The sequence below is a fragment of the Simochromis diagramma genome, unplaced genomic scaffold (genome assembly GCF_900408965.1).
Source record: "Simochromis diagramma unplaced genomic scaffold, fSimDia1.1 OVJJ01000228.1, whole genome shotgun sequence".
NCBI classification, from domain to species: Eukaryota; Metazoa; Chordata; class Actinopteri; order Cichliformes; family Cichlidae; genus Simochromis; species Simochromis diagramma.
Window position 1 is genome coordinate 1,084,946 of NW_024386873.1, and position 27,933 is coordinate 1,112,878.

The following is a 27,933-nucleotide window of genomic DNA, read 5'->3' on the forward strand; positions in this document are numbered from 1 at the left end:
ACTTCGCCCTCCTGCGACATACACACACCCATCATCCTGCTCTGCACACAAACAGCACTCGACTCTGCCTCCTCCTCTTCCTCCTCATTACGCCGATGGCCTTAAACACTTCTGGGGATTTTTCTTTCCCCCCCTTTTTTCCTTGAAAGTTTAAAGCTGCAGGAGGAAATGTGAGGAATTGAACAGAAACATTTTGTTTGCCATCGACTCTTGAAATCGGTAACTTTGCGCTTTCAAACAGAGTGAACCTTCAGTTTTTAAATGTCAAACTGTCCTTAAACACAGCACAGAGCAGTCTGAGAAAATAAAATAAAAAGTAGAAAAAGTGAAAAATGTGGAGCTGAAACAGTAAATTGATTAAGATTGAAACTTTTGCTGCTAAAGACATCTCTTTTTTCTAGTTCCAAAAATTTGTTTTATACGACTTTAAATGTAATTCATTTGTGTTTTTAGGACTTTTGCTGTAATTTAGCACATAAAAACTTTATGGGAAAGAACAACCAGCAGAAGAACGATGTCATTTTATAATAATATAAATGTTAAAGAAATTTCCTTTGTGAACATCTTTCCTCTTAAAGGAGACGAGATATTTTAAAATGTCAGAGAAGATCCAACATGGCAATCTAACTTTGTCCATTAAATTTCCAATCAAACTGTTCGATTGACCGTTTTCAGCTCCTAATATAAAGACGTCACATTTAAAAAGCATTTTAAATGTTTGTTGACCAGAACATGAAAACATCTCAGTAACTGTCGCTAAGGATAGCAAACATGAACACGTCCTATAAATTGTGACCACGTGACAATACACAGAAATCCTGCAGTCAGTAAACTGCTCACGGCTGTAAACGTAGATGAAGATCTGGACTCTTCCTCAGTCTGCAGCTTTAATTGGCAAAATAACACTTGAGGAATGGTTAGCATTTCACAATAAATGCTATAAAAAAAAAAACTAAGTTGGCAAAATGAAGTTTTTTTGTTTTTTTGTTTTTTGGGAGGAAGGAGGAGGAGGAGCACTCAGTCCACGTTGCCCCACCCCGCCCCACCAATCATCTTCCTCAGCACAGCGTCTCGTGTTTTTTAAGTCCAGCACGTCCTGCAGACAGCTTTCCACTGAGCGTGACGTTAAGTTTGTCCCTTCCTGCTTGCACTCATTGTCCCGTCAACATTTGCACAAAGTGAAGGAAAATGAAAAAAAGCCAAGAAATGTTCGTTTTTCCTCTTTAGTCCACCTGAACATTCGTCTCCTTTCAGTGCAAATGAGGTAGACGTGACAAAAAGATGATCTTCTACCCATTCGGACTGTGCAAAATGAAACAGAGGTGTTTGTCTGGAAAACACACAGAGTGGAATTCCTGTACGGAGGCCCAAAGATGACAATATTCATCTCAAACGCATATAATTTAAAGTTTAGCCAAACAAACTCGAAACTCATTTTGAAATCTTAAAATGTAACTCATTAACACCAAATGGGTTTTTTGTTTAGAAAGAAAAATGTAGTGACTGAAAGGTCGTTTTGGCTCTCATCTAATTTAAAAAATTTTAAAATCTCAAATATAAAAACCAATAAATAAAAAAATGTATAACATTAGAACTAAAGGGAGGCAAAACAAAGGATGACAGAGGTGAGTTGCTGATGTCTGATTAATTCATTGGTTCAGTTACTTTGGGGAAAATACTGTGAAGAAATTAAAAAAAAAAAAAATGTAGAAGTGGTTTTACTCTAACTTTGAAATAAAATTATAATTACCGCTCTGAAGTCCACTGCCAGCTCAAAACACACAAAACTGGAATTCTTTAGGGAATAAATGTGAATCTTTATTTAAAAATCTAAAAAAAAAGAAAAAAAGAAAAAAAAAGAAATAAAATTCTTAGTGTTAACCTGCCTTTAGTAATTAAAGAATGTATTAATAATAGGTTGACGTTTTAAAACCTGCTTATGCTAATAAACACTATTCTTTTTTTTTCTTTAAAAAAAAAAAAGCCTAATATTGGACACCTTTGGGCTTCCGTATTTGGAGGTGTTCTTGCAGATGTTACAGTGTTTTTGGGAAAGTCTTTCGCACCATAAAGACGATGTGTAAAACAAAAAAATGATAAAGTTATGGCACCAAAACGTAGTGAAAGATCTGGAAATATGTCCATACGTCATGTGATAATACTGGCTCAAAACAAAACAAACAAACAAAAAAAGAAAGAAATGAAAACAAACAAAACAAAAAAACCCCGCAGCCCTGCCCAGAACTGGAGACTCCCACCCTGAGACCTCGACAGGAATGCTGGGAAAGGTAGTCCTTTTGTCCTCCTTAGAAACGTGAATATTTTTTATAACTCTATCACAGTAACATTGCGCTTATTCCCCACCTAGTGGTCAAAATTGGCAATCCACATTTAAAAATTAGCGTACAACATAAATATTCCAGCTGCAGTAGAGGTAATAATAATGATGGCGTCTATTCGTCTACAAATCAAGTCACGTGACAAAATAGTCATCATTATTACTCTAACACAGCCTCAGAGTTATTAGTGCTTCTATGTACAAGTCAAGAGTTTTGGACAGTGAACAATCGTCAGTTTACCTGCTACCTGTACACAGGTATCTTACATTTATAAGCATTTATATAAATAGGTAGTGTGCATGTTTATTCATACAAACGCCGCCTGTACACGAGCTCCATGCACCGCACTACTCTGTGACGCACATGTACACCTTATCTACAGATGCAGAGTGTGGAGGGGGTCAGGTGTGGGGTTAGCTGTTGGCAAACACACACACACACACACACACACACACACACACACACACACACACACTTTCAGCTCTAAAACTCTGCGGCAGCGTCACTTTGAAGGAACGAGTCGCCCGACATCGAGCTTTCAGATTAAGCACAGGGAGGAGCCCCGGTTAGCCTAGCTTAGCATTACAACAAGAGAATGACGGCAGGTAAACACACCTTTAAGTTACATTTACCTGCAGAGTAAATGCGCAAACAACGGACCTGAAGCTAAATTCTGCGCGGCGTGCTGAGAGTACGAACGTGGCACAGATCGTCCACAGGCAGCGGATTATCCTCCTGACGCCTGCTGGAGTTATCGTTCGGAAACAGGTGCCATCTAAAATCAGCACGCATGAGCAGACGTTAGCGATGACGGAAACTAAAATAAAATGTGCTCTTTCAGTCTGCTCACTGACCACTCACAGCGCCCCCTGCTGACCAGTAGATCATTCCCGTACGATGGGATCAACAGGAAGTAGAACATCTGCCTCAGAGACAAGTGTAAACTTCACTACGCAGAGATCTCGTAAACTTGTTTGTTTGAACACAAGAAAAACAAAGATGGAGGGGCTTCCTGTACGGAGCGCGCTGACGCAGAGGCGACTCGCGGCAACATGGGCGTGTTCCTTTAAGTGGCTTGGAGGGCAGTGGTAGGTTTGTCTCGGGTCAACAGAAAGATGGCAGTGTTTGTTTTTATTGTCGTGTACAGAATCTTAGCACTACAAATAAAAGTTGATTTTAAGAAATCTTCCCTCAGTCGCCGCCTGTACACCGCCGCCTTCAAGCCCCGCCCCCCGCCCTGAATGTTTGAAACACTTAGGAACCAGAAACGGCGTCTACAGTTCAGTTATGTACATAGTTACAGTGGTTTTTAAAGCACTGCGAGCCGAGTGGAAGCTCCACAGCCGTCGCTCTGTCTCGGTCGACGTGTTGGCGCCGTGGTAGCTGGACGTGTTGTTGACTGATTGGATCGCTGCCCCCGTGCAGCTGCAGTGACTGCGTATAAAGGGCACGTTCAAAATCGATTTTTTAAAACTTGTGACATGTTTGTTTTTAGGATTGAAGCGCTGAAGACCGAAAAGGTCAAAATGGCGCCGTTCTGCTTCTGTGTCCCCTGAGAGAAGCAGGACGGCGCCCCCAGACTAAGACTGGCGCCGGATTCACGAGTAGGAGAGGTGAGAGCCGTTGGAGATGTGCGAGGTGACTGATGTGCTCCGGGTTAACCCGCCGTCGCTCCCCCCGCCGCCTGGCCCCCCGGAGGCTGTCCGCCTCAGCGGCTGAGGGCTGTTCCTGAGTGCCATCAGGCTGGGGCCCCTGACACTCAGACCGCCGCCGCCGTAGCCGCCCTGTGAGGAAGAGGACGAGGAGGTGGAGGAGGGAGGGGAGGAGGTGGAGAGGGCGATGGGAGGAGGTGGAGGTGGCGGAGGCAGGAGGGCCAGGGACTGCGAGGAGGCGTGGGAGGAGAGGTGGTGGACCTGGGAGTGATGGGCGTAGTGGCCGCCTCCTCCCACCCACTCCCTGGAGCGGTCCCGCTCCCTGGAGTCGCGCTCGTGGGCATCGCGGTAGAGCTGCGGCGTGCTCTGGTGGTGTTGGTAGTGTTGGGGGAGGTAGTGCTGCTGGTGATGGGAGGAGGAGTGGCCCCGGCTCTTGCTCATCTCGCCATCCCTGCCAAGGACGTGGGACGAGGCGATGGACTCAGCGCGGCTGAAGCCTCCACCGCCGTGATTCTGGCTGCGCCAGGATGGAGTCGTCACAGAGTTCTGCACGCTGTGGCTCCAATGGCTGCCGGAGCGCGGTACGGGCCGCGACGGCCAGCCGCCGGAGCCCGAGGACGGGCTGGGGGTCGGGTAGCCCTGGTTGAAGGCCTCTGCCGGGATGCCGGTCAGCGCCATGTTGCTGAAGCCCAGACGCATGCTCTCAGAGTCGAAGGCCTCAATCTCGTGAGCCTGGCGCTCGAGCAGCGTCCGGATTCGCTCGGAGCGCTCGTTCTGCAGAGTCAGCATCTCCTCCTCGATCTGTTGGACAAAAAAGCGGCGGTTAGCTCGACCGGGACGCGGCCCGCGCGCTTTCACAAGCTTCGACTGTCAGAGTGAAGTCGGCCTCACCCTCTGCTCCAGCAGCGCCCGGCGGATCGACACCCTCTGCTCCAGGTCCTTCACCTCGCGCTCGTGCTGCGTGTCCGTGTGGATCTTGATCTTGCTCTGGTAGGCGTTCAGCAGCTCGAGCTCCTGCTGCAGCTGCATGCGGAGCACCTGATACTCGGCCTCCTGCGTCTCATCCAGCCGCAGCTGTGGGATCGAAACAGAGCCTCGCTATCAGCAACAAAGTCAACCAGGTGAAAAACAACAAGTGTTTGTGCTGCATGTGCGCGCGTTTCTTTCATGTCTGCGGTTTTTATTTTAGAAAATAAAAATCATTCAGCTGAAAACTACAGACAGGAAATGACTCTTCATCCTGAAGACGAAGGTTTCAGTCGATCTGACACAAAATTCAGCCGCTTTCAACTGTAAGTATCAGCTGATGTCCACATGTGCGTCACATGTATCGGTGCACACAGACCAACAAACTTTAGTCGCCTCTGTTCAAAGGTGTAACTTTTATGATGAGATAATGAGCTTGTTAATAAAATCAAACATTAAATCACAAGTTCAGCCCTGAAATATTACTTAATGCCTCCATGTTTACATATATTTAATAAACATGCCATATTTGAACTTCTCTAATCTAAAGCTGCTCTGACTTGAGATATTTTTGGCTGAAAGAAATTACATTTAAAATCAGTCGTTTGGATAATTTAGGAAAATGCGAATAACATTCGTTCAGGATTTCATAAACATGGTCATTTCTCCTCAGCTGGTTTATTTCCTTTAAACCGAGCTGAGCTGCAGCTGAGCTGGGCTCTGTACTACGAAGCAAGTTCAACATATCCAGGATATTTTACTCCAATCTGGCGTCCTTTAAATCTGGCAATCAAGCTTTAACAGTCCAGCTGTGAGCACGTTCACATGGGAGAGGCGGGGTTTGCAGCACATGACCAATCAGAAACATGGAAAGCTGATCGTTCAAAGGAAGATAAAAGGGGGGGAAAAATCAGGTGGTTAAACAGAGCGAAGGTAAGAACTGCTGCAGAGGGGGGGGCTCTGCAGGAAGGTGGAAGAGCCGCTGTGTTAGTAAAGCTCATCTGAAGCATGGCCATGACAGCTGTCACTGTGTGATTTCACAACCTCCCTAAAGCAGGTTAGAGCTGCAGCTTAAGTTGCCATGGCGATGTAAGAAGAGAAAGCCTCTGTGTATACCCGGGCTGATCAGCCAGGGTTCATCCTCAAGTTACCTGGATAAGCCCAAATCCTGCCTTGTAGTACAGGCCTCTGGTTCTAAGGTGCAGGTTGTCAGGTGTGCAGGTGCTGAAGTGTGGGAGGTTGTCAGGTGTGCGGGGTTTCAGGTGTGGGTGGTTGTCAGGTGTGCAGGTGCACGGAGGTTTCCTTGCCTTACTCACAGCCTGAGAGGACAGCATTTCGTTGATGGAGTGGTCGTACTGCTCGGCCAGGATGGCCAGCTTACGTGTTTGCTCCTCTTTGAGGCGTTTGAGGACGGCCTTGTGGTCGGACTTTGGAGTGCTCTCCAGCAGGTGGTTCCTCAGAGCTTTGTACTGACGGGTCTGGATCTTGCAGGTCTCCTGGAACTGACGCTTGACCTGCAGCTCTTTGGACTGAAACAGAAGGAAACGTGTCGAGTGTCCACGGGTAAGAAGCAGCAGTTAAATGACAATCCCCACACTGGTTCATGTAAACTGCTTTTACACAAATAAAAACATTACGAGTTCTTCTGATCAGTGAAGAGGTCAAAGTTCTTTAAAGTATCTGCCACATTCTTCCCCTTTTCCCCCAAAGTTCTGCTGATATTGGAAAATATATGTAGTTTGACTAAATTACATAAATATTTCCCAAATTGGCACAGGGATAGCTCAGTGGGTAGAGTGGGCGCCCCATGATCAGAAGGTTGGGGGTCAAATCCTGCTACCCTGAGGTACCATCCCTAAACACAGCTTTTATTAACTGCAGGAAAAACAGAAATAAATATTGTTGTCAATTCGCAAAAAAACAGCATCACAATTAAGCCTCCCATAAACTATACAGAAAGGCACAAAGTCAAACAGGACTTCCAACAGCACCAGTAAACCTTTGAAAGGCCCTGTAGGGAAACTATTACATTTCCCATGAAGAGTGACGTCCCTTCCGATCGTCGCAGGTAATGCGACAGGTCGCGCTGACGTACGAAGTGCCACGAACAGCTGATCGGATCTGCAAAGTGCGTTTCTGGATTATAATGTTTTTATTGTTGCAAGTGCTTTTTACACGATTTTAAACGGCGAGCTGGGACAAGCTGAATGCACATTAAGAACGCAACTCCTCCAGTTTCACATGCAAAACAAATTATTGCGCTAGCTCCTGTGGTTGCATTTCTACTGGGATTTAAAAATAGTAACGGAAACCAGGTGGTGCTGTGATCCTCCTGAGGTACCTTGAGACTCTTGGGCTGCTGCCGGACCTCCATGGCGTGCTTCTGCCGAAGCTCCTGCTCACGCCGCTTGTTGTACTCCATCTGATTGGTCAGCTCGGTCTGGTGCTGCGTTCGGATCAGCTCGGCCCGGGTGCGCTGCATCGTGCCCAGCTGCCTGAACTCGAGCTCCTGGGTGGACTCGTGGTGCCGCAGCAGCATGGCGCACTCCAGGTCCTTCTGGGTCTGCTTCTTATTCAGCTCCTAAAGGACGGAGAAAAGCAGGAATCACAGCGAATCACGGCAGAGAGAGCAGAGCAAAAACAAACGCAGCTGCTGTCCCACCTCTCTGAGCAGGTCCTGCTCCAGGTTGTGGCGAGCCAGCAGCATCTTCCTCTTGTACTGGCGGCACTGCAGCTCGTAGTACTGCCGCTGGCGCCGCAGCAGGCTGGCCTCCTCCTCCGCCTGCATCTGCTGCAGACACTCCTTCTGACGGACCAGCCACTCCTGCTTCTCTCGCTTCGGAGTCGACTGGTTCTCGCTCAGCTCCTGTTCAGAGTTCAGAGTTCAAGTCAGGTCAGGGCTGTGATCTCTTTGTTTCATCACCAGTCAGCTCATTTATGTTAGTGTCACAGATCGCTTCTGCTGCTTTATTCTGAAAATCCAGATGCAGTCAGACGCCAGCTGTAACTCCGCTGCGCTGCCTTTTATTTTACATATTTTACTCTTTATTTAAACAGCTTCGTGTTTCAGCTCCTACAGGAACTTCTCGGTTTGTGGGAGAGATCCTGTTTGGTTTTGCTGTTTCACAGAAACCTTTAAATTACAGCCTGTCGGCACGCGCAGCTGACTGTGGAGGAACTCGCTCAGACCTCTTTCAGCTGCTCCTTGCGCTGGCGGTACTGGCGTTTCTGTGAGTCCAGTAAACTTGTGAGTTCCTTCTTCTGCTGGCCCAGGATGTGCTGCTGGAACTTCTTCTCCTCCGTCAGAGCAGCTTTCGTCTGCACGGGCACACAAACAGGATCCTTACGTTAAGAAATGAACTCATAACTCACATTAAGACAGAACAAACTTTTTTGATCTATGAAATGATGCAAAAACTGAATTTAAAGAATTCCTGTTAAAAACACTGAAACCCGTTTTCGCTTTTGGATTTTAAATTCATCAAATAAAAATACTCTACAAAAGATTATCATAGTAAAAACTGCACCTCCTTCTCCAGGATGGCCTGGTGCTTCTTGGCCAGCTTGTCGGCCTCTGTGGAGAACGTGTTCCTCTGGTTCTCCAGCTCTTTGTCCAGCTTCAGCTGATGCTCGTCCATCTCCGCCTTCAGCTTGTTTTCCAGGCTCATCAGCTGCTTCTGGTGCTGCCGCCTCATGCGCTTGTAGCCGGACATCTGCTCACGCAGCGCCGAGCCCTGCTCGTGCTCCTGGATCTGACGGGTCACCTGGAGGAAGGCGGTGGTGAGGTTCAAGGACTCAGCAGGTCGGATCGAGTATCAAAAAAACGATCATTTTTAAGACTTTCTTGCTTAATTCACATGATTATTCACAACTTCACAAACGTGATGCACGTGTGAAGACATGAGCCTGTTTTTACTGAGAACTGTTAAAGACTAACAGGGAAGAAAGGTGGAGGTGGTGGAGACAAAAAGCTGCCTGTTAATCCATCGCTCTGTCTGCATCTCTGAGTGCAAACGGTGGCAAAAAGACCCGTCACTACTAGGGATGGGTACCGGTATGGCACCGGTTCTGACATAAACGGTAGTAACCAGAACGAAAAGCAGCGCACATTTCGGTGCTTTTTTTTCCTGAGCTGTGATACACTTTAGATTCTAGCCAATCATTTTACGTTTCCGAGGATAGTAGGCGGGCCCAGGTACGTACGTTCTTTTAGAGCAGAGCTACAGATTAAAAATGCCCAAGGCGAAGCGGTCAAAGTCTGGCTGTACTTCACAGCAAAAGATGCAAACTCAGCAGCAACAAGTGCTTTAAGCTGATACTGTGATACTGTCAAAGGAGGTAACACCTCGAATCTGATGAAACACCTGGCGACGCATAGCGTTTTTTTAAAAAGCCGAGAAATGCGCCGTATTTGATAGCTTGCTGCGAGACCTCACACCGTGCACATCTACTGCGGGTGTAGTGCCTGTTATCAGACCCGGAGTTAGCAACATCCCCCAAGAACCCGAAGAGGCGAGTCCTGGCCCCTAGCCCTGCCAGTGTAGCAGAAATGATGAGGATGATGATGCAGCAGCAGCCGTTCTTCTCTGCGTGAGTAGCTTAATGTTGGTCGTGTGTAATTTATGTTGAGTAGGCTAACCACGTTATTACATTAATGCATGTAAGGTGAACTAGCAAACACCGGCGTAGCTACATGCGGCTGTCTTCTTGTGTGATGGCAGATACTCCCTTCACCCTGGCCAAAAAGGCTAAAATGACCAAAGAAAAAGTGGAAAACAGTTAAACATGAGAGGTTTTTGGACAAAGTTTGTGTTCTCCATTCTTTAAGCACCGGCACCGTTTCTAAAGTACCGTTATCGGATAAAACCTAAACGATACCCATCCGTAGTCACTACTGTCTGTGGACAAACTGAGGTCATTTTACTCCACTCCAGCTCCATTCATAGATATCTGTAGAACCTCCATCTCTATCTGTGACGGATCTTACCAAAGAGGCCGTGCGGATGGTGGCAAAGTGGTCACGGTTTCGATAGAAGGCTCGCCGGCGTCCAGCTGAAGGAGCCTGAGGCTGATCCATCTCTGGCTGGTACGGGTCATCGTAGATGTTGTCCTGACCCTGAGGAGGAGGAGGGAGAATCAGGATGGTGAATCCAGAGGAGGCGAGCTGGATGTCAGGTGAGCTTTAAGCCAAGCACTTACCGTGGGTCGGTGGATGATGGAGCTGTTGGAGGTGACCGTGTGCTCGCCCTCCTGCATCATGGCCATCTCGTTGCTGCTGTCGTCGGAGGCGTCGGCGAGGCTGTTGACCGAGCTGCTCTGAGAGCTGGCTGAGATGGACATACTGGGAACAGACTGGGAGCTCTCCATGCTGTTAACGGTGCCCGTCTGCAGCAGGTACGGCTCCACCTCCTGAAACACACAAAACAAAATCTTCTTTCACACATGCATCCTCATCAGGAGTCCCTCCCAGCCCGATCACATGACAAGACCTAAAGCTGAAACGGAGAGGGCGACAGCTCAGGCGGCCCCGCCTTCGGCTTTCTCACTATTTTTGTGCACTTTCCTACAAGCACAGTCAAGTTTCCAGTAACACTCCAACATTCCTGCTTAAAGCCAGTCAGAGGAAAATGTTCTGAGGTTAGTTTCCTCCTTTTTTGGTATTTCAAGCCAAAAAAGCACAAATCTCCTGATCTGTGCTCCTTCCTCACCTCCTCCTCCTCGCCTCCCTCGGTGACGGGGCCGTTCTGTTGGGTTTCCTGGAACAGGATCTTCTTCATCTTGCGGTACTGCAGGTTGTCGAGCTCCCTCACCGCGTCCTTGGTTCGTGCGATCAGGTCCATGACGACGGTCAGCGGGCGCTCGTGGCACAAGAAGCGATGCTGCGGGAGGAGGGATAGAAATGACAGGTGAGCACACAGCAGGGCAGGTTTAAAAAACTGTCCTGGATCAATAACGCTCACATTGAGAAGCACGTCCGAGGTAGGCCGGTCCTGGGGAATCTTCTGTAGGCAAGAGTCGACAAAACTGCGGAAGGAATCGGACCTGAAACAAAAACACAGCATCAGTTCACTGCAGTGTCTCCGAAGTGGACAGAGGGATACACGGCGCCGCAGGAAAACATGAGGGCTGCTCACCAGTGATTGGACTGCAGGACGGGGCTTTCATTCTGAGCGATGTGGTATAAGGCACTCATAGCATTCATGTTGAACAGGGGGGGTTTCCTCTCCGCTGCAGAAGAACGACAGTTAGCATCACAGAGCCCCAGGCTCACACTTTAAGAGCACAGACAGCAGCTCATACCCAGCTCTATGCAGGTGATGCCCAGGGACCAGACGTCCACCTTCCCGTCGTACTGGCCCTCGTCCATGGCCAAGATCACCTCCGGAGCCATCCTGGAGAAGACAGAGAGAACGGGCCGAGTCATCCGCCGGTGCGCCGCACGACGTGCAAAATGTGTTTCAGCGAAACAACAAAAAAAGCTGCACTACGAGAAAAAAACTCAGATGTCCACTTATTTTATTATTCTGGGGTTAAAACTGAACATCTGCAGACAAATAAAGCTACACTGAAGCTGTTTAATCAACAGCTGGTAAAAGTAAAATCTCAGAGGGCAGCGCTGATGATCCTGAATATGACCTTTCAGCTAATATTAGGCTAATTTTGCTGTTGAAAAGAGACTTTGAACAGATCCTGGGTACAAATTCAAGAAGCTTTCAAATGTAAACGAAGGAGATCTCATCTGTGGTCCGGTCCTATTCACGCTCTGATTGGTCGTTGGTGTTGTCTGTTCAAAACATGGACTGAACGAGCTCCATCGATGCTCACCAGTATGGCGTCCCCACGAAGGAGTTGGCCGGAGACACGATGGAGGCGGAGCCAAAGTCCCCCAGTTTGACCTGACCCGGCTCCGTCAGCAGGATGTTTCCTGCCTTCACGTCCCTGCAGGAGAGAGGAGAGTGTGACCCCTGCTGGCGGTGGGCTCTAACTGCATCTACGCCACACGCCTGTGCGTTTGCAGGTCTTCTTGGTTTAAAGGAGCTGACGGACAAACAGATCTTACCTGTGAATCATATTGTGAGAGTGAAGATATGCCAACCCCTGCAGTGCACCGTGGGTAATAGCAGCTATTTCTACTTCCTGGAGCGGCTTTTTGTGAACTGCAAGGAGAAAGAAGAGTTTATTCATCAGAAAAACCAGAAACACAAGAAGAACGAATAAAAACGGGTGAAGTGTGTGCAGCACTGCACGAACCTTCAAGGAGGTCTGAGGCCGAGCCGAGGCAATACTCCATCACCAGCTGAGGAGGAAACGACAGCGATTACACATCATCAGTGAAGGAGCTCACACAGCCGACCTAACATGATGAACTCCTCCACCTCTGTGTCACAGCTCGGCTGAGACCGCTTCAACCAACAGAAACGTCTCCATTTCAATGTTTTTCCACTGTGAGGTGATGTCACCGAATAACAGTTCAGTTACTAAACACTTGTTCCTAATAAAATGACATTTTTCCCCCTATAATAACCAACAGGAGACAGACTATGGGCAATTTAGAGTTACCACTTAACCTAACCCCAATAACTGCGTGTTTTTGGACTGTGGGAAGAAGCCGTTGTACCTGGAGTGAACCCACACAATCATTGGGAGAGCATGCAAACTCTACAAAGACCCCGGCCTGATAGAGGAATGAACTCAGGACCTTCAACACTGCTAACCACTGTGCTGGCCCTAGGTTAAAACACCTCCCCGTTAACCACGCGTTACAGGACGTACCCATGCCGTGTGCTCCTTCAGGTAGCAGCCCAGGTACTCGATGGTGTTGGGGTGGCGAAGCTTCTGCAGGAACTTCACCTCTTTGATGATGTCCTGCCATTTCTGCACAGCAACAGAAAAACACTCAGCTCTTCTTTCTAAAGTGTCTCACAGCACATTTAAAATGTAAAGAAGTTCGAAAGAATTTAAATCTGTAAAGTAATTTTTCTGGCACACAAAATCCCAAAATTAGCTGCTTAACATCAGTGCGACTGTTTCCTATCAGAGCACGAGCAGACGAGGGCAGGCAGATCTTCAAATCTACGATCGTTGCGCTCGTTACCTCGTTGGTCTGCTTGCCGCTGTACGACATCTTTTTGATGGCCACCACTTCATTGTTGCTGACATCTCGGGCCTGTTGGACGACACAAACACAATTTATCAGCCCTCAGTACATTTCAGTTCTGTTTCAGGAATCGAACCCGCGATCTGCAAGCCTGCCCTCACAGGCATGCATCCACCGAGACTGTGCTGATGAGGAGCCAGTTCTTATTGTCCAACTACACCAGAGGGTGGAGTAATCTCTGTGTGAGAAAAGTAATGGCTCGGGCCCAGGAATGTTACGCTGCTGTGGTGACAGGTAGTTGGCATGGCGCTGCGCTTGACTTTGATGGAAAGGAGTGGAACCGGTTTTCGATTGGGGACTGCGTCAGGATGTGTGAGCAACCGGTTTGTCCCCTCTGACAAACCGCCGGCGAAACAACTTCATAGATTTATTTAAAAAGGTTTCTAATGAGCAACATTTAAAGAGAGAAAAATATTATTTATCTATCTCTCTCTCTCTATATCTATATATTTATCTATATCTATATCTCTATATATCTATATCTATATTCATGAATTAAAATCAAGCTGAACCAGTGAACAGAGAAAGATTTCTCTCAGACTGTTGGATAATAAAAGGTTTCAATCCGACCTCCTGACCTTACTGTGAAAGGATTAGCTTCTTATTCCAGGCTTTAGACTCATCCAGCATGCTGCTGTTCTCTGGAAGGAGGTGGAGACTGCAGTAAGTAAACTGTGCCCACTTCATGGTTATTTTTAAAGTAATGTTTGGTTTAGGAGACAATAGAGTAAGCTTTCTTCCTCTTCCTGTTTATTTAAGACTGATGTATTTATGCTTCTAGGTAACTGTGTCATGTTTTGATTTCACCTCTGACAGAATCCATCAGAACAGAAAAGGAAAGTGTTTTCTTTGTGCTCGTCTTCGTTTGCATTTAAAACCGGTGTGGAAACGTGACCTGGTGCACAGGAAATGCACTCCCTGGAGAAACCGGGTTCGTCTAATCCCCAGTCCTGATTACAAACGTTCCTTCGCTTCTCGTCTGCTTTGTGTTTAGGAAAAATCAGCTTACTGTGAAAGCCGACAGTAACCGGGTCACGCGTGTGTAAATGGCACGACTCGCTTTGTTACAGGATTTTCTTTTAGAATAACATCTTAAAGACACGAAGGGGAAAGAAATAAGAGGTTTACTTCTGTAGCCGAGTCTGCTCCATTTACTCGGCACAATTAGTCTGCTGGAAAAACGTTTCTTTACATCAGTTTTCCTTTCCTCTTTTCCCCTCGGACTCGGCGTGCAGGTTAATTTTAGGACCACTCGGTGGAGCCAAACGATCGACAAGCCCCGCTCGGTGAGGCGAGAACAGAGCTGGACACAATGATCCATTAGTCATCCAAACTACATGATTTATTTTTGAATCACATACTCGATGTTCTCACAGCTGTTCAAAGTGTTGGATCCTGATCCTGAGAGAGGACGCTGCTTACAGGCGCCAGATGAAGTCGTTCTGCATTCTCACAGTACTGATAAGACCCTGTGATGCAACAGCATCACCTCTGCTGTCAAGAATACCTGAAATGAGCATTAAAATACACAAACTAACATCTTTGGAGACCCAATACAGCAGCATTGCATGATTTACTGCTCATCATAATTTTCCTTTATCTTATACTGAGCCTTGGAGCAGCCCATCAGTTCACCCTCGACACAAACAGGAGGTTTAAAAGCAGCTAGGTTGTTGTTTTGTTTTGGGGGGGGGGGGGGGGGGCAGAGATCTCAGTCATGTCATCAGTGGAAGCCAAAATCCTAACCGATAGAATTGTGACCCAATGGGGGACAATGTGTGACGCAGCACATAAAGAGCCAGACAAACACCCCAGAACAGCCGAGCAGCGATCAAACCAATAATAACGGTTAGTTATTGTCACCGTCTGCTAACATCTCTCTCAACTACAGCTGAAAGATGTTGTTTATCGAACGATTTCTGATCCATAACCTGCAAATAAACAGCCACGGCCAGCAAACGTCTCAGCAGGTTTTTCATGAACAAACAGAAAAACTTTTTCACCGTTAGCTGTGGCGATAACGCTGCATAGTCGAGCAACCGTTTCGTACAAAGTGCAGCTTTTAATCAATTATCGTTCCTTAATATACTGCTAATAGTATCGTCACTGATTTCTAGAATCGATTCAATTCATGATTCGAATCGGGAAAATTTTGCCTCTGTCAGAAATATTATAATTCAGGTCACAGCAGAGGCCTTTGTGTCAAAGTAGCTGAGGATAAAACACAGAAAACATGAAGGAGATTTTCCTGGTCTGGGATTTTATAACAGAACCTTAAAAACATTCTGCAGTAGATCAAAAACAAAAGAAAGTCATTAATCAACACATGAACGTTACCAGACGGAACAACTGACGGGAAAAGTGTGGACTTCATAGCAGTTTTTAAATTGTGTTGATCGGCCACGTAAAACCAGAGTTATGATGAAAATATCTGCAGTGTTTGGTTTTTTCCTGAATACTGTCGTTGTTTATATTTACTGCGGGAAGAAACGGTAAAAACGGCGTTTTATAAGGAAAACGCTCGAAAGCCTGTGAGGAAAAACAAAACCACGCGGACCCGCCGACAGATCAGAGTCAGCGAGCTGTCGGCTTTCAGCCCCGACCGTGTCCCTGCCGTCGGGTGAGAGAGTCACAGCTCACTGATCCTGATGCGTCGGCGGGTCGAGCTTTGTGTTTACGTCTCTGTGCAGAAGCCTGTTCCTGCCCTCAGTTACTGTTTTAATGTTTGGTGGTTGTCAAAATTTTGTGAGGTTTAACCTGAGATTCTGGAATTTTGGGCAAAATACATTTATATAAAAAAATCGATTCAGGATTTGAATGAATCGATTTTAATCGATAAATCGATAATCAAAACCCAGCCCTAGCTAATAGTGGGCTTTTTTTTAATCAATATCAAGTTTTCACAAAACCTTTAATTTACTGTTATTATTTATTTCACTGCTTAGAAATCGTGACTACTAATTAGCAGCTCTTAGTTCCCACCTCCCTCAGTTTAAGGCAGCTTTCTTTTGATTGGCAGCTCTTCAGCTGAAGGTCTGAAGAGTGAGTGGGCGGGGCTTCTGTGCCTGGGATGGTCGCATATAGGGGTTCAACTTTGACCTCACACAGACCCAAAAGAATAAAACAAACAAACAAACAAACAAAACAGCTTGAGGGTCACCTCTCAGGGATTACTGTACACGCACCGCCCTCGCTACTTCAACACGAACATCCACCGCTGGAACAGGAGACACGACAGGAAACGCAAACACTTGAAGCTGTTGTGAGCGACAGTTTTAGAGACGCTGAGGGGCGCCGCGTGTGAAACGTTCTTTTTTATCTGATGCAAATTGCTGCGCAGCGTCTATTTCTGCAGCTCTTCTCTAATGGCCTTTCAAGGCTCCTCTGAAACTCAGACATGCAGTGTGGAGGTGTGAGTCTACCACTCAGCCTCAAGAATATTTTACAGGTGAAATGAGATGCAGAGGCGCGGCGCACACACTCGTCATGTTCCCACTGTTTTCTAATAAGCTGGGGGACATTTTCAGATTCACACTCTCTTTATTAATGGCAGATAAGAGTGATTTTAAAGAGAAACCCACACAGATCCACGCGGTGGACAGCTCGGCGAGTACATCCAAGAGACACTCAGACAACAAGCCAAACTATTTGATTTGGTTTAAGATAAGCCCAGCGTGCAGAACGCCGTGCTGCTGCATGTCTGCACCTATACAAACATGTGCAGATGCAAGCTTCACGTCTGCTCTGGTCCCACACTTCTAAACTGGTTCACACCCATCAGTCACCGACTGCTGGAAAAACGTGATGATTCTCCGTCTAGCCGCAGAGCTTCCTTGTACTAAGAATAGCTTCAAGAACATTTTCTAAGAATTTCCCCTTAAAGTCAGAAGTAAATCCCGGCAGAGATAAAACTTTTTCATAAAACATGCTCAGCCTTTAAAAGAGCTTTGAAGCTGAAGTGTTTGAAGCAGAGAGGAGCAGTTAAGAGGTTTAGGAGTTTCTTAAGGACAGGAGGACGTGGTGGAACGGGAGCGATGCTCGTAGGCCACACAACCCCATGTGTTCACGTTCCAGAGGATCTGATCATTGCTACAATATGACGATCAAAACAGCCACTTAACTCGTGCACGTCTTTGTTCTAGATGTAAGAAAACATGCTGCCTTGGAGCGCCACAGCACAGAAACAGGTTGCACCAACAGCCCGACTGAGGTTTCTGCATCAGGACCAAAAGCACATGTGGTCCTTAGCTAGTGCTACATAAGACCTGAAGACAGACGACCTCACACTGACTCTGGAACACTCGGGTGTACAGACTGGCCGATATGGCCTGAAATCCATATTGCGGTATAATTTGAAGCATGTGCGGTAACGATATATATCGCGATATAGTCTTTTCTTCTGTGTAATCAATTCTCCGCACTATAAGGCCACTTAAAATCCTTTAATTGTCTCACAAATCAACAGTGCGCCTAATGTATGAATTCTGGTTGTGCTTACTGACCTCGAACCGATTTAATGTGCTACACGGTGCTCAAAAGAATTTGTGGGTTTTTCCTTGTTTGTTTGTATTACTTGATCCCTAAAGTGTTCTCCAATGAGACGACAGCGGCCCACAGCTCGTTTAAGTTTGAGACCCCTGCTTTAGAGGCCCACACCTTGATTTTGGTGGGTACTGTAGTTATGAAGGTGCAGAGTCCTAACAAGCTGTGGACTTTAGTAAATCCAGGAGCAGACAGGATCGGGCACATGTGACTAACTTTCTCTGAGGGACCATTTAACATGTAAACAACTTCACCTGATGTCTTTGTTTTAAACTCACACCTGGAGAGAGAAGCTGCTCACACTGAACAACATTAAAACCAGAGAGTGAGTTTGTTACTGACACGGTCAAAAGCAGACGCACTTCCGATGTTACTCACAAAGTACACCGCTCCAAAGCTCCCGTGGCCGATCTCCCGGAGGTCGGTGAACAGCTTCTCCGGGTCATCTTTGCAGAACAGATCAGCCACCTCGGGGTCCTTCAGATTGCCCGCCCGCGCATTCGAGGGCATGGCCAGGGCCTGGAGGATGGAGAGAGTGCTCAGGTCAGTGCTGCAGATTGAAATCAGGGTGAAAACATGGAGGTCAGAGGTCAAAGCTTTTTCTTGTTAACTGGGGTTTTAGTGATAATCAGATTTTCTCAGATTTTCCCCTGGAGGCAAATAAATCTTTATGATCTGTGGATGTGATGCTTTATGAGTTTAAATCATTCTGACCTCTGTTCAGACATTTACAGGTTTTTTTTTTATTAGTCTCTTATTAGCGTGAAACATACATAAAATATAATTACCATTATATAAACAATCACATAGATATGTCTATACATACATATTTATGTACCTAAGTGAGTATAAAAAGGAGGGGAAAGAGGTTTTCTAAGTATCAATGATTCGGATTCAAGTACTGGAAAAACTGGATCAAAGTTTTGCTATATGTTGGCTGCCCCTTTAACTAAGGCTACGTCCACACGTACACGGGTGTTTTTGAAAACTGAGATTTTCCGTTTTCGTTTTAAAAAAATAATCCCGTCCACACGTAAAGGCAGAAATGAAGGAAAACGCTGCTAGGAACATGCCAAAGCAGCAGGTGGCGCTATATTCCTAACCTGTAGAAATGTTGGCCAATCAGAAGTCTAGAAGCCTCGGTGGGAAAAAGTAAACAAAGCTGGGGCATAGAAGCAGAACCGAGTCGTATGTGTGGAGGGACAGTAACTGTGTGTATGTGAGCATGTAAACACTGCAGAGAGTACAAGTAACAGTAACAGTATTGTGGAAATTCATTTCACCGAAACAATAACGTGGCGCACAGTGTGACGTCAAAAAATGCGCACACATTTGACGCTGCGTTTTCTCAGTTTTTCTCGTCCACACGTAAATGCAAAAACTGAGTTTTTAAAAATCTCCGTTTTCAGTGACCAAAAACGCCGTTTACGTGTGGACGAAAGGTGCAAACGCATAGAAAAATCTGCGTTTTCAAAAATACCCGGGTACGAGTGGACGTAGCCTAAGACAGCGGGTGCCTGTGTTGCTTTTGCAGCATGTGATTTGCCCTTTTATACTTCAGCTGGGCTGAAAACCATCAAATTAATGTGCTAAACATGCTGGGAAATGCATTCCTGCACTCTTGTAAAGTGACCCACTTCCAGTCTTCCCTCACAGAGACTCCATCAGCTTCCCTGATGTTCCCAGTCTGTGCTGCACATCTATAACGCTGCGTATTGCACCAGGAATCCCACGACTGGCTGCTGCTGACGTTACCGTTCACAGTTAACATGGGATCTGCACTTCAGCCGTCTATCTGGGAACCGGCTGACAAGTCGAGGCTTGTGAAGCGTTCCAGGGAAAATCAGGCTGTTTCACCGTGGGAGTGCCAAATACAAACAATGCAGGGAGGGAGAGTGACACGGACCCATGTGGGCGAGACAAAATGGCAGCTGCGTTTTCACAAAGTGCTCTTCACCATGAATGGGCTTCAATGAAGAACTGTTCGGCTCAGATCGCTTTAGTGACGGCAGCAGCGTGACGTGAAAGGCCGACAGCTTCCAAAATAAGGACACGCGCTCGTCCTTCAAATCCGCTCACCCAGTCCGAGCAGTCACGTTCAGCCTCTGTCTTCTTGTTTCTACGACGACAGCGCTGCTGAAAAACATCAGAGGAGATCCACTCGTACGAAAACTAACGACGCCGACGATAACCAGCCCGGCGCTTCGGTGCAGATGCTTCAAACGTTTGGCTGTCCAAAATGGATCAGGTGTTCATTTGCTGCACTCTCGGTATGAACAGTGCCGTGTTCACCTCCTCCCGCTGATACACAACTTTAGAGCTCCTGCAGACAGGTATGCACAAGCTCCTCCCTCAGCAGGTGAGGAAATTCAAGTGCACAACAATGAACAACGCTTTGAGGAATTCCAAGAGATCGCGTTTCAAAAAACATAAATGTTAATCATTAAGAATAACCTGATAGACAGCAACGCGCCCGATACCTGCAGCTCCACCTACCGTGGCGACCACTCCCACCTCCTCTATGGGAAACAACAGCGCAGCCGTAAGTCGGCGGTTCTTCCCGCGTGTAACGTTAACACCGCGTTAATTTAACAGGATAAAAACTGGATTTATACAGCACCAAATCCCAGCGACTGTCACTGTCATACATGCACTACCATTGTTAGGGGCGGGTTTTGATAATCGATTTATCGATTAAAGCTTGGATAACGTGATATCGATTCATTCAAATCCTGAATCGATTTTTTAATATAAATTTATTTTGCCCGAAACGCCAGAATCTCAGTTTCAACAACCACCAAACATTAAAACAGTAACTGAGAGCAGGAACAGGCTTCTGCACAGAGACGTAAACACAAAGCTCGACCCGCCGACGCATCAGGATCAGTGAGATGTGACTTTCTCACCGACGGCACGGACACGGTCGGGGCTGAAAGCCGACAGCTCGCTGACTCTGATGTGTCGGCGGGTCGAGCTTTGTGTTCACGCCCTTTTTGTGCTGATTCTGAAGCTGTTAGTTTGATCTCTCTCCAAACAACATTGACCGAACCAGCAGCAAAAGAAGATCCAAACTACGCTTCACATAAACATCGTCATGGATTCACTCTGACTTTTGCTGTTTTGCTTCCACCAGGATAAAATCACACTTCATGCACAGCTCTCTCTCTCTCTCTCTCTCTCTCTCTCTCTCTCTCTCAGTTTCCCGTCTAAAAATCTGTTTTCTTCATTATTCGCTTGCTTGTTACGCACAAGTCTACCGTTGTTTACAGCCTGTCGGCCGCTGTTTGTTTCCTTTTACTTACTTCCGAAAAGAAAACCTAATTTCTGCCGTTCAATACTGAACAAATTTAAACTTTTTAAAATTATGCAAAATGCAAAACGCCGTGTCTGTAATAAAACCGCTGTAACTTCAGAGGTGATGTTCATGTGTTGATTAATGGTTTTCTTTCGTTTTTGATCGACTGCAGAATATTTTTATAAAATCCAGACCAGGAAAATCTCCTTCATGTTTTCTGTGTTTTATCTTCAGCTGCTTTGACACAAAGGCCTCTGCTGTGACGCTCACACCTTTGATAAAGTCTTGCGTGTGTCAGCTTCCTTTTTATAGGTACAGAAATATGTAAATGTGCTGATCTGAATTATAATATTTCTGACTGTCTGAGGCAAAATTTCCCAGATTCAAATCGAATTGAATCGATTCTAGAATTATAATTAACAATGTGCGCTGCTGCGTCACACGACACGTTTGTTTACGTCGGTTCTTCTTCTTCGTTTAATTTCTCTGAGGTGTCTGAGGCTCCTAACATCCATTTGCGTTGCCTCGGCCACCGTGGTCGTTCCCTTTGTGTTGCTGGTTTGGAGAGGACGGGTTCCTCTGCCCGAGAGGCGGGGCTCACGCTTGTAGCACGTTTGTAAAGTTTTTTTGACTTTACACATAACTGCCACTCCCCTTAGCCTTAAGTTGCTGCATCAGTGTGCATTGTTAACTGTAACGGAGAAACTCCGCACGCGTGCGTGTCGCCAAAGAAGTAGGTCACAGTCATGGTGCTGCAGCTTCAGCAGAGACGATTGTGATGTTTATCTAACGCACTGCCTTCTAACAACAGCTCTGAATATACGACTGATGGGCCTCACATTTAGTCAACAACCAGAAAACAATCTGATGATTAAAGGATGCGATTAATCGCTTCAAATACACATTAATATTTGTATGAAGGTATAAGCTTAGTGCTCAAGCTCAGTTTGGACCGATTTCTTCCTTCCCATTTAAATAATTCATAAACAGGTCATAAGGGAGGCCGTTCCCATGTCTTAATGCAGACATAATGAAATGCAGATGTTTTAGCTTCTTGGCACAAATTTCTCCATCAAATTTTCCAACTCTACTCAAAGCTTTAAGCTATTTATAGCTGCAAGAACTGACAAATTCCAGCTCGAGCAGAAGTAAGAAAATGAAAGGAACTCCTCAGTGATTCAAATCTACATTCTGCCATGAAAATGGGTCTGAGGGAGGAGCAGAATCATGACATGCATTTAATGAAATGCCTGGCACGTGTTTTGGCTGCTGTATGTGGAGATCAGAGTGTACGCTGTTACGCTCCGACTCAAATCAACACCGATTTAAATAAATCCACAAAAATCCAAAGAGAGAGGCCGAATCATCAGAGCGGTGGATGTAATCTGAGGCTGCACACTGAGCCGTGCTTATTGACAAACCAAACGTCCTTCTGTAACGGGGTTAATGTGGCGCTCATCCTCTGAGCGTCAGCTGCAGCCCCGAGAAGAGTCGCCAGCTTAACCAGGCCTCTGCACGCCGGATCCCCGTTTAACAACACGCCCGCTCTGTGCCCGAGGTGGAGACAGATTCCCACCATCCTGCCCCCTGACCTGAAAGCGCTTCTAAACACAGTGAAGCAATTTACAATTATGTATGGCGTGGCGCTCGACAGCCTGCCGCTACAGTCAGAAGAAACACTACCCGTCTGAAAATATGACAGCAGAGGGGAAAGCAGCACCTTAATTTGCCTAAAACTTCACCGTGGTATCGAGCTAGAGACCTTTATCATGTCAGTCACCCTTCACTGCATATCTGAACACCCTTTGAAATTCTAATTTAATGCTTTTAAAGACCTAAACTGAAGACTGAGTTCCTTCAACACTACAACAACTGCACAATGGGTTTAAATCTCCACATAAGATCCAACAGTAATCATTACTGCTCTATTCTCTGCTTTACTGTTCAGCGCTACATAAGAAATCAATCACACGTTTAAAACAAAACTTAAATGTGTCATTTTAGTCTCCGTTTACTGAACAACTGTAGATGTGTAGGAGCAATGTTGGAAGCATTTTGTAGCATTTCAATTTAAAATGAGACAACACTGATATCAGTAACAATATAGTGTTATTTCTCAAGTTTTTCAGGCGAACCCGCCCGATAAACCAGATGCTGGTATTAAAGTATTTAAAAATCCACTTTGATAAATATTTGGCTGTGAATTTTGTGCATCTATTGGTTGGAAAACTAAGAAACATCAATGGTAATACCATGGTTAAAGTGTTCATTACTGCGTGTGCATCATTTTATTCAGAGATTAGTTTATTGATTCTGGTTAGAGCAGGGCGATATGGCCAAAAATATTTATCACGATATATATTTGAAACTTTGTGACAACGATATAACTGACGATATAATTGATGCGAGACAAAATACAACTCCACAACTTTACTAGCGCAAAAAAACACCCCATCCATTTATTTTCACTTAAACAAGCAGCTGTTTTTTATGTGCATTAAAGCTATATAAACATTTAACAGTGCAAATGCAAATTCCTTGCTGCAAGTTTAACCAAAAGGCATCTCCAGTAGAAATGTGCTGACATATCCTGAGTTAACCATGTATAATATCCACTGAAGTTAAAAAGAGGAGCTTTGCAACATTAAACTGCAGTGTGCCAAATAAAAAAGTCAAATACGGATTTTTCGGACCATAAGGTGCACGGGAATATAAGACAAAACAAAGCAGTCAGATAAATCAAACTTTATTCAGCTCATTCTTCTTGCTTCCTCCACTTCTGTACCATCGATTCATTAATGCTGGATTCTATCACAGCGGCTCTGTTCCCGTGTTGTTGCAGTATATTAATGACTAACCTCGTATTGTGGATGGATTATCTCAGTTGTTCTGACTGAAGTTTGGTCCATTTACAGCATCCTGCCATGCGATTGCATTTGTCTCTAACCATCAGGAACCTTCACGTTAACTTTTATCGAGTGGAAGAAAGTTGGCGTTCATCCTCCAGCTTCACTGTTTATGTTATGCCAGTGGTTCCCAAACTTTTTTTGCTGGGCCCCCCTTGTTTTACAAGAAAAATGTTTGCGCCCCCTCCCCCTTCTCGCACGTGCACGCGCTCACACATGCACACATCCTCCAACCACACACACCCATATTTTGCTTCCCCCCCCCCTTTTCATTCCCCCCCACAATGGCTCTGTGCCCCCCCCCCTCCCAGGGGGCGGGCCCCACACTTTGGGAAGGTCTGTGTTATGCTAACATAGCTGTGTCGCTAGCGATCACGTAGCACATCATTATATAGCAGCTAGCCCAACTTCAGTAACCCTACAAACGTCACTGCTGTTTAGTTTTCTGTCTTCATTCATGTTCGAAGTGATAACAGAGCTGTACGTTTGAATGCTTCAGAAATCTCTCAGTCAGAACATGCTATATCACGTTTAGGTAACTAGCGAGCTAACTTCCTGCTAACTTCTAACTCCGTTAAATGTAATAAATTCTGTTTTCATGGATGCCTGGATGTTAAACTTCATCGTTACACCTGGTAAAGCAGCAATGCTGATCGTTTTATTAAAGATGAAAGAATTTAGACAGTTTTTAACTCTCAGTGATGCTGCAGTGTTCGTTTGACTTTGGGACCTGAAGAGACGGAGTTTAGGACCCAGATTACTCCCAGATTTACGACCACCTTAGTCCAACAAATACGGTAATAACGACGGCCGCTTGCATGTTCTACAAAAAAAAGTGCTTTGTTGTGTGTCTGACGGACGAAAGCCAAACCAGTTCCACATCACTGAAGTTGCAGCATTTTTACAAACCAGTTCTGGTTCATCCGTTTCACTCAACGATCCACTTTCTCCTTCTCATTCTCCATCGCCGCCATGCTTTTTCGGCCGTTAGTTAGCGTATGAAAACAAAGGCACTGCGCATGCCCATATTCTATCGCGATATTTCATTTTCTTATCGCTGCCTAACGGTATTACCGTGAACGGTATAATATGGCCGAGCCCTAATTCTGGTACTCTTTATTTCCTCTTATGTTTGAGGTTTTGACTCTGATGGATTTTATCTCACATTACCTCGGATGTCATCAGGAAAGACATTTTTGTTTATTTTAGCTGAGCTCATGTCTCTTTTTTATTTCTGTACACCCTTTGTGAGTAAATATTTCCATTATTAAAAGCTTGTTGAACAGCAGCAGTGTTGAGGCATCTCATCTGTTGGGTCCATAAATCTTTATTTAAAACAATTATGCTTTTTAATTTTGTCCATTTCCCCCCTTGTGGTAGTGAAATAGGATAATACAGAGTTTGATTTCCTAGTATTCTAACAACCCTGAGCATTACTGTATTTTTATTATCACGTTTAATCCAAATTGTTTTTATGTATTCTTACTGTGCTCACAAACCACTTTAAAATGTAACTGGATGTTTCATCTTTAAGCTGCTCATCAACTGTTCAGCTGAATTACATTTTGAGCCTTCTCATTGGCTCGTCAGTCACCTGTGAAGCACTAAGATAAATAAAAGGTGTTAAATACAATGACTGCGTATGTGACAGGGACATTTGAGAAGCAGCTCTCCACAGTGTGATTCAAATTAGCATCAGACTTGTTTTTGATGGCGGCTGAAGAAGCCAGACTCAGAACGGACAGGAAGAGAACCAGGCCAATTTCCAAAATAAAAGACCTCGTACGGTCTAAATGTTTCTGGTGTGGTCTGAAGATGTGCAGCTGAAGGGATAAAACGGTGAAACACCAACACTGCAGACACATACTGTCTGTATTCATGGGGTAACAAGCCCCTCATTTTCTGTGAGGAACAATTCCACTTTTAGTGATTAAAGTCTGTTCGATTCTTACAGCTTTACTTCCCGTTAGTCTGACAAAGACCTAAATTAAAAAAATGTTTAAAATCCACTTAAAACTGCACTGATTCTGTGTATAATCCACAACAGATCACATCTCCAGGCCTACTGCCACCTGCTTCAGGTAACAGCCTCATGTGGACCTCAAAGACAAACGTCTCCACAAATTTTCAGACATTTGGGCCCTTTACAATCTTTTTAACGCATTTCTGAGGCTGTGCAGATGCCTGACAAAGATGATCACAGTAGAAATAACAGCAGCATTCAAATGGGGTCATGTTGACTCTGTTGCATAAGGTCTTTGTTGTGTTCATGGCTAGGTAAAATTTTATGAAACATCAGACTCGAGCTTTGGGACGCATGCTGCTGCGTGTCGAGTAACAAAGGTCGGTCGCCATTATTGTTTGACTTCTCAGGTTCACGGTTAACTGCAGCCGTCGTTTCTGAGGCGAGAAGGCATCTCGTGGTTTCTATTTTTGTCCCTGTTCTGAGGAACGGGACCGCTCCCGCAAGCTTGAACACGCAAGACTAGGAAAGCAAGTTTCCTCAACTTCCTACATGGAAAAACAAACTCACACTAGTTCAGTCAAGTTACATTTTTGTTTGGCAATAAAATCAAGAGAAAGGAAAAAGGGAAGCAGAGCCACAGACTGCTCTTTTTAAACAAAGCATGATGTGAAATGTTGTGCGTCAGTGGTGCTGAATGACCTCGATCACATGGCTGAATTTTAGCTCGAAGCTGCAAACAGTTTTGCATAATTAAAGCCAAGATGTTGCGAGCGTTGTGCAGTCATGTGGAGGCCAATGGCTCATTTTTAGTCGAACGTAAGAGGTTAGATACGAGCGTGTGGCCCAAACTTTCCTTTGGGACCACACGAACATGTAACAGTTACACAAAGTGAAAGCTGAATGCTTTTCCGTGACTTGATGCCAAATCTCCTGAAGCAGGAGGAGGAGAGTTGGGGTCTTTATAACAAACCCAATTTCTCCAATGTTATTTAGGAGGAAATAAGGACACTGGAGATGTGTGGCTCTGATTTTAAGGCTTACATAAGCACTGCATGGAGAGCTGGTCCAAAACGGAAACCTCACATCCATTAAGATAGTTTGATTTGGATACAGAAGCTCCAAAACGGCCTGCACTCCACCCTCACAGATATCCTATCAGCTGCTTTAGTAAGCCGGTTATTGGCTGTTTTGTTCGGCATTTAAACTCAGATCGTTTCTCTAAAAACACTGATATACTTTCAGTTACACGAACGACTGCTTGGAGACTGCTGGGTCAGATTTAGATGACTGCGTGTCCTAGCTTGGATTTGTTAGGTTTGCTCGTAATTATCAATTATCTTACCAAATACACCTGGAAAAAAAAAGCAAAGCAACAGAAAAATGTAGGACAGTAATTTAAAAACAACAACTTCAAAAAATACCTGCAGGTTCACTGCGCCAAACTCCCAACTTTAACATCTCTCTCTTAACGGCTAAAAATGATCACAAATACTTTAGCTACGGTGACATTTTTACTATTTTTCTTTACGAATATCTTTTAAAAAGCACTGGCACATTAGGGGCCCTCCACTTAGCCCGTGTGGAGCCGCTAACTAACGGTACTCACCGCGGCTTATTGTGGTTCCGCTCTGAACCGAAAAACAACCGATAGCAGCCGAGCTAACAGTGGACCTCAATCCTCATAGCCCGGAATCCCTCTCCGCAAACAGTCACCACCACGTCCGGGGCATTTCCACGCAGGTCGCTGCTGATATTTGTGAAGTTAATGCGGGGTTTCCAGATGTCACAGACCGGCTCAGACTCGAGGCTCGCCTTCGTCCTGCGATCTTAGCCGCTGCTAACTGGTTAGCTTAGCTTAGCTCGGATAGCCTGAGAGCTAACATTAACCGGAGCCGTCCTGCGGGGTGTGGCTGCTGTTTCTCCACGCCGCTGCTCCTCCGAGCATACTGTCCAGCTGCACCAACTTTTCTGAAAAACACGCCTAAAAAGCAGCCTGAAAATCCGCGCCCCGTCCCCGGGCCGGGCGTGTTTTCTTCCCCCGTTTTTGTTCTTGCTATACACAAGATGGCACGGGCTGGCGGGGCGGGACTCAGAGCGGTGACCGGAAAC

The 27,933-nt window shown here is 45.6% G+C and overlaps 1 protein-coding gene across 5 annotated transcripts; it reads right to left on the reverse strand.

The window, feature by feature from the left end:
- Positions 1–27,933, reverse strand: taok2a (TAO kinase 2a). 5 transcript variants are annotated; one of them, XM_040031846.1, is made up of 20 exons: positions 27,431–27,933; positions 18,036–18,176; positions 13,053–13,124; positions 12,731–12,832; positions 12,209–12,254; positions 12,018–12,114; positions 11,783–11,896; positions 11,258–11,349; positions 11,092–11,185; positions 10,918–10,999; positions 10,666–10,836; positions 10,157–10,366; positions 9,945–10,073; positions 8,485–8,721; positions 8,147–8,275; positions 7,620–7,823; positions 7,299–7,538; positions 6,274–6,486; positions 4,883–5,065; positions 1–4,792 (listed from the first exon to the last, which is right to left on the reverse strand). In XM_040031846.1, exons 2-20 carry the CDS (start codon positions 18,165–18,167, stop codon positions 3,938–3,940), a joined length of 3,402 nt encoding a protein of 1,133 aa, XP_039887780.1. In that variant the 5' UTR covers positions 18,168–18,176; positions 27,431–27,933; the 3' UTR covers positions 1–3,937. The 5 variants fall into 5 exon arrangements, with proteins under 5 accessions (XP_039887780.1, XP_039887779.1, XP_039887776.1 ...); XM_040031845.1 differs by having other exon boundaries at positions 6,265–6,486; XM_040031842.1 differs by having other exon boundaries at positions 6,109–6,486.

Coding starts and splice junctions, on each gene's coding strand:
- taok2a (XM_040031842.1), bottom strand. CDS start 18,167: ATGCCCTCGAATGCGCGGGCGGGCAATCTGAAGGACCCCGAGGTGGCT. Junction 10,074..10,156: donor CCATCATCCACCGACCCACG/GTAAGTGCTTGG, acceptor CCTCCTCCTCAG/GGTCAGGACAACATCTACGA. Junction 7,539..7,619: donor AGCAGGACCTGCTCAGAGAG/GTGGGACAGCAG, acceptor TCCGTCCTTTAG/GAGCTGAATAAGAAGCAGAC.